The sequence below is a fragment of the Cebus imitator genome, unplaced genomic scaffold (assembly GCF_001604975.1).
Source record: "Cebus imitator isolate Cc_AM_T3 unplaced genomic scaffold, Cebus_imitator-1.0 Scaffold456, whole genome shotgun sequence".
Lineage (NCBI taxonomy): Eukaryota > Metazoa > Chordata > Mammalia > Primates > Cebidae > Cebus > Cebus imitator.
The window spans coordinates 601086-608205 of NW_016107771.1; the positions used below are offsets into that span (position 1 = coordinate 601086).

Sequence of the window (7120 nt, forward strand, 5' to 3'; positions counted from 1 at the left end):
AGTGCTGGGATTATAGGCATAAACTACCATGCTTAACCAAAATTTTCATTTTTATTCACATTTCTCCCGTACTTGGAAGAAAGACCCCAGAACTGGCTTTTCTCTTACTCTCCATTCTTACTCACTCTAACACCATGTTGAGGGAGGGTTCTTAAAGAACATAGAGAAAACAAAGAGAAGGCATAGAAGTGAAATAAAATAAAGAGACAGCCATCACTAAAGGTCCATTCTCCCCTACAAACAGACACAGTATCTCATACCACATTCTCCCCATTTAAAATGGAAGGAATACGCAGTTCAGTAATCCCAAATATATTAATAAATTATTTTAATAAATAGTACCTGAATACTGTCATAAAATAATTTCAAAAAACTTGTAATACATTTGTGATAACTGGTTCAAACAATTTAAGAACCAGTAAGATTTTAGTGATCTACCACAGGACTTTACTGAATTAGGAAGCAGAGATTAAGGAATTAGTGCTGTCCCTACAGCAGAGCTAAAACTGGAACCCAAAGTTGAGAGTCTTGGGTCTATAACTTTAAGAAATCTTAAGACTATTTTAAAGAATCAAAAAGAATTACTCAAATCAATATACAAGTAGTAAATATAAGAGTTCAAACTGATTTGAAATCTAATGATGTTTAAATTAATATTGAAATTAATTCAGAATCATTTTTCTTGACTGTCTAGACATACATTCTACAGACATTATCTGTAGAATGCTTTTATAGCCTCACAAATGTACACTCTACTGATATAAGTTTCCAAATCTCAAACATTTCCTTTGCCTATACTTTGCAGTGTAAATAGCGCTTACCGTGGCGAGAGACTTCCTCTGGGTGAGCTTCCTCTGCCAACTAGGTTGCGGCTATTGTCTCCAAGATCTTGATCTGTAGTGTAAATATTTCAGAGCTGATAAAGTGACTCCCACTAGATAAAAGGTTTTAAACTCTGGCCTTGATTTTTCCTAAAACATACATTAAACCTTTACCACTATCTTTGCAGTTCCTATGAAAGTAGAAGATCTAGCATGTTGCTAGTTTAGAATTGCTGAACTGTGGCATGTAAGGCGCTGTCCCTACACGTTTTTGTGGGTGTAGAAGGCCATGGATTATGTTCTGTTCTTTCATTCCTTTCTATTTTACAGCACAGAAGCGTGGTTTGCATTTGCTGTACCCTCCCCTCAGCCACTTTTAATTTCTACGGTTAAAGTAATGAATCACAGCTGTGGACAGCTAATCTGTATGCTTATCACAGCAAATCCGTATGCTTTGTATTTTTTAACACTTTGCATCCCAAGACAAGCCATAAAACACATTAACACAGACCTGCATACCAAGACTAACATTGTGGTATCAGATAGACCCTTACTCCAAGAATAAAATTATGTATAACACTAAATTTCCAAATTAACAAAAACAAGTAGGACTCCAGAATACCAAATTTAAAAGAAAAAAAATTAACTTTTCAAAATATTCCTTAGGTAATATCAAACATCTCTGCTTGAAAAGTAACTCGTATTTCCCCAGCAGTTAATTCCTTATAAAAATCACCCTATCTGGCCTCTTTCAAGGTTGTCCTTCCCTTATTCTGAGTTAGGTAACCTCTGACCCCTAAAGGGAAAAGACAGAGGGATTCATTCTTGGTGAACTGCTAAATCCATTCCCTTCCCCCAAACAGGCATGACTACTTGGACATGTCAACCAATCCTTAAGGATGGAATGAAACAAAGCAAATCCAAGTGGCTCATTAAGACAGTACAAGAGACAAATGCAACAAAACGTCAACTGGTGAACATTCACAGGATTACTAAACACTGCAGAGATTCTCTAACAGGATTTTTTTAACCAAGTTTGTGTGATACAATTTCATGAATTATGCAAATAAAGGTTTAGGCTATTCACAGAAAAGCCCAGTGTTATGTTACTTTCATTGCATAGAACTGAAAACTGAACACATCAATCACAAAAGTCACAGGAGACACTGTTGCATTCCTGCCTGCTGATGGCTCTGTTGAACATTTCCATTTCAGACAGTTAAAAAACAAAACAAAAAAACAAGCACATCACTATTTTGCAGCAAAGCATACTATTTACTTCCAACTGTGATTCTTTTTTTTATTGTAAATAGACAATTTGTAATTATATAAATCTGGAGTACAAACTGATGTTATGATATATGAATGTAATGTGGAATTTCAAAAATGAAGCTTATATCCATCACCTGAAACAGTTAACATTTTCCAACTATGAATCTTGTTTTAAGTACAATCCTCAATTAGCCACATTCCTACCTGCTTTCAAATAAAATGAACCAAAAGGGGGAAAAACTTAAGAGTAGGTCAGAGTAGAGTTTTAGAGTTCAGCAATTTTATTTATTTATTTATTTATTGTATTGTATTGTATTGTATTTTTTAAGACTGGGTTTCACCATGTTGGTCAGGCTGGACTTGAACTCCCGACCTCAGGTGATTTGCCCACGTTGGCCTCCAAAGTGATTGGATTACAGGCGTGAGCCACCATGCCCGGCAGAGTTTAGTAATTCTTGAAAACTTACCTGTTTGATTGTTTTCAGACTGAGCTATAAGAGCTGCCATTGATGAATTTGGATTTAATCTATTGCCATACATATGAGACGGTGCCTGACTGAGAGAAGATCCAGATAGGGTATTTGCCTAAATGGAAAATATTACAATGATAAATGAATTATATTTGAAAATATATTAAAGTTTTCCCTCCTAATAGATCTAGTAATTATATTCTCCAGCTTAAGAATATAAGCCAAATTTGTGACCTTCTGAAAAGCAAATTTCACTCGTTTTATCATTCCAACGTGTCAATTTTTTTTAAAGTTACATAACTACAAATTATTAGTATTATTTTTGAGATGGAGTTTCACTCTCGCCCAGGCTGGAGTGCAATGGCGCAATCTCGGCTCACTGCAACCTATGCCCCTCGGATTCAAGTGATTCTCCTGCCTCAGCCTCCCAAGTATCTGGGATTACAGGTGCCCACCACCAGGCCCAGCTAATTTTTTTGTATTTTTAGTAGAGACAGGGTTTCACCAGGTTGGCCAGGATGGTCTCGAACCCCTGGCCTCAGGTGATCTGCCCACCTTGGCCTCCCAAAGGGCTGGGATTAGAGGCATGAGCCACAGCACCTGGCCATAACCACGAGTTTCTAAAAAAGAAGGATCAGCACATTCAAAGTTAACTATTCCTTTTTTTAATTTTCAAAGTATCTAGCTGATACCAAAACCCAGTGGCACAGTGTAGCCATGTGGACATGCAAATAATTAATCTTATTAAACCATCCATAACATAAAAGCAGGTAGATAACAGATGTCTAACAAAATGCTTCAATCTCTCATATCACAAGCTGGCTAAGGAGGCCAAAAGTCCAACTTTTTTCTAGTATGTTAACTACACAGAGGTATTTCCATTGCTTAACTCTGTCATTAGTAAAACCTGCACACTATTTTGTTACTTCCTATTTTGATAGACTTGGAAGCCTGCTGCTTTTTCTGTTTTGTTTTGTTTTTATTTTAAAAGAAAGCAAACAGGCATCCCAAGTATGTTTTCTATACAATGCAGGACTCAACGAATTGCAGCTTTGCCCTGACCCCATATAAGGCACTGTCTTTTTGGCAGCAAGCCAGCTCTACTAACTGAAGAGCTAGTCTAAAGTTTGTAATTCATTCACGTTGCTAACCACAATTCTGAAGGCCTCTACTGGGACCTGTGCCAAACAAGCGAAAATGAACCCTTAAACAGATGAAGCTAAGGAGGCTGGCCAAAGTATTGCGTAATCCACTGTAATAAAAATGCTTTCTTTGATGTGCACACTCTCTTCCACTTTCCAAGAATATTATGACCTTAAAATGTGATATTTTGGAGGCAAATTTCTTGTATACAAAATACTGTTACTCACAGAAGACTATCACTGGCCTGAAATAATTTTCAAACTTAACCACAATGTTAAAGTAGACTTGTTCTTCTTTTTCATGAATGAAATCAAATTGAAGCTTTTATAAACTAAAATCATCACATAGTTATTTTAGAACAAAACCCTTTAAAATATCGTCAAAGAACTAAAGCACTTCTATCATAAAGAAGCTGAGTAAAAGAACAACAAAAGATATAGGACACTTGGACATGTATAACTGCACACAGAGACTAAAACAACACAGTAGTTATAATAAGCAAAATAACACCGAGTAAGCTGTATTTCTGGACAGACGCACATTGTGACATTGCATCTTGGCATTCAGCCCACTTACAAAGCATGAAATGTGCATTTGCAGTTCACAGAAACAGTCTCCAGGATGCAGAATCCTATCCTTGCTTTCCATTGTCTCAAAGCGCGAATTTTATAGTCCATACTTTAATGTGTAAATTAAATCTGTCAATTTCTGGGTTTTGTTCTTCCTCTTATTAAAAATATGCAGACCAAGTAAGTTGGTACTCTAAAGTCCTGTTTAACAATCAACTGTCCTTTTGGAAAAGGTAAATTATAACGTGAGGATCGTGCTGTTCACTTACCATGTATTTAATAGCAGAGAGCACATAAAACACACAGTTCATAAACAGAGATACAATTAAGATTTTATATCTCTCCAGAAGTCAATTCTTTGGGAATCTTAGCTATTCATAAAACGATATAGAATAAGAAAAATACAAACAATTCAACAGAAAAAAACAGATGTTACCAATCCCATGTGTTAAAGCCTCAGATCCTAATACTTAAAAATAGCTTTTGCAGAGCCAATTTACTCTTACTGTAGACACAATTCTAAAAAAGATCCACTACACATTTAATAGATTCGAAGTAGAAAAATTAACTAGAAGGAGGAAGAAAAAGTCGTATCTTGAGACAGTTTGTTAGCAGCCAGAATTAACAGCTGACCATAAGACAGGGGAGAGAAAAATATGACCAAGAGAGAAAGCACAGTACAGAATGTGGGTGGGATGGTTTAAAGAAGACCTTTAGGAGAGCATTCTAATTTTAGTGTATTAGTAACTTTATAAGGGTACCTCTAGATGCCTTAGCACTTCCAAAGCAAGGAAACACTCTCAGGCTTTTGACTCTTGTTCATGCAGTCATCTACGTTACACATCAATGTATCAGCTGGAATACCTTTTTACTTTTAATTATCAGTCTCATCAGTTGCATTACATAAGAATCCAAAGACCCAACTCTTACTAGAACTAGAAATCTACTCATTCTTAGGAAAGGCTCCTTCTGCCAAGGGCTTTATATTAATATTTATCCTTACTATCTTCAAATTTCAGAGGGACAGCATTTTCTTGACCTAGTCTCCGAATTACCTTAGTTTCCTTATCATCTATTAGCCCCACTAAATATACTAAAGATCAAAATAGGAGTATGGAACAACACATCAGAAAAAAGATAAATATCTTTAGCATATGCCAAAGAAGGAAAGTCGCCTTTTTTTTTTTTTTTTTTTTTTTTTTTTTTATGTTTTTTTTTTTTTTTTTTTTTTTTTTTTTTTTTTTAACGGAGTTTCGTTCTTGTTACCCACGCTAGAGTGCAATGGCACGATCTCGGCTCACCGCAACCTCTTCCTGCCTCAGCCTCCTACTGGGACTACAGGTGTGTGCCACCATGCCCAGCTAATTTTTGTATTTTTAGTAGAGACAGGGTTTCACCATGTTGACCAGAATGGTCTCAATCTCTTGACCTCGTGGTCCACCTGCCTCAGCCTCCCAAAGTGCTGTTATTACAGGCGTGAGCCACCACACCTGGCCAGAAAGTTGCTATTTTTTTTTTTTTTTTAAAAGAGATGGGGTTTCACCATGTTGACCAGGCTGATTTTGAACTCCTGACCTCAAGCAATCCACCCACCTTGGCCTCCCAAAGTGCTGGGATTACGGAAAGTCGCTATTTTTAAAAGATGGCCGGCAAAAGTTAATACAATAAATGAAGGTATTATTGGAAATGACCAATTTCCCAAACTGGATAGCTGAAAACAATCTGGTAGTTTTTCTACTAAAGACATTTATCTAAACAAGGGACTTTCCAAAAAGAAGTAAAAAGTTATTAATACTAAAAGATAGTATTTTGGTGTATAAAAAATCCACATTCCAGCTGGGCACAGTGGCTCACGAGGTCAGGAGTTCAAGTCAAGCCTGACCCACATGGTGAAACACCGTCCCTACTAAAGATACAAAAAATTAGCCAGGCGTGGTGGCACAAGCCTGTAATCCCAGCTATTCAGGAGGCTGAGGCAGGAGAATCGCTTCAACCTGGGAGGCAGAGGTTGCAGTGAGCCGAGATTGTGCCATTGCACTCCAGCCTGCCCAACAGGACAAGAATCTGTCTCAAAAAAAAAAAATCTACATTCCATATTGATTTCCCCTGGGAAACTCAAATCACAAATATCATTTTAAGGTTAGTAAGATGAGATACCAAAGGCTACACAAATGATTGTCAATGCTTAGCCTACATTTCTGAAATGATGTTTGAAACAGTTAATACTGGGGTCCTTGAGTCTTTTGGAAAAACTTGGTACATCCAAGTCAAGAAGCCCCCACCCACACTTTTGTGGAAAGATCCCACAACTTACCAGCACTGAAGATGGGGAGGTGGAAGAGCTGGGAAAAGAAAGACAGCTTACTGAAGAGAGCACAAACATAGTGTCTGGCATGTCGCTGACTCAAAAACCTTTGCTGCCATTAATAAGTGAAAGCGTTAAGATTCAGGGTAAAGGAAGGAAGTCCATGTTAACCCAAAGAAGTAAGGGTTATGAAGCATAAAGGGCATGAAAGCTTTTGTATTAAAAAAATCTGGAATAAGAAATAAAGGAAACACTAACATACACACACTTCTCTACAACATACTATGGACACGGATTCTGTAAAGTGCATTGAAAGCAAATTACTAATGTACCAGAACACTGTTTCAGAAAATCTGATTTAAAGACTAGAAATTCTTTTTGAAAAAGCGGTGCCTGTTTTATGACATTTCAATCTTAACCTGCCCAGGTAAGAAAAATGGCTATTGTGGGGCCGGGCGCGGTGGCTCAAGCCTGTAATCCCAGCACTTTGGGAGGCCAAGGCGGGTGGATCACGAGGTCAAGAGATCGAGACCATCCTGG

At 37.3% G+C, this 7120-nt stretch overlaps 1 protein-coding gene across 17 annotated transcripts in view; it reads right to left on the reverse strand.

Moving 5' to 3' along the window:
* Positions 1–7120, reverse strand: part of MLLT10 (MLLT10 histone lysine methyltransferase DOT1L cofactor) — a 238787-nt gene that overhangs the window by 15211 nt on the left and 216456 nt on the right. For all 17 annotated transcript variants that reach the window (XR_005197307.1, XM_037732574.1, XM_037732570.1 and 14 more), the window contains 2 exons: positions 2561–2678; positions 822–894 (listed from right to left, as the gene is read on the reverse strand). Coding sequence is in view for 16 of the 17 variants with exons in the window: in XM_037732574.1 (XP_037588502.1) it covers positions 822–894; positions 2561–2678 (191 nt within the window). In the remaining variant the exon portion in view is untranslated. The remainder of the gene's footprint in view (positions 1–821; positions 895–2560; positions 2679–7120) is intronic.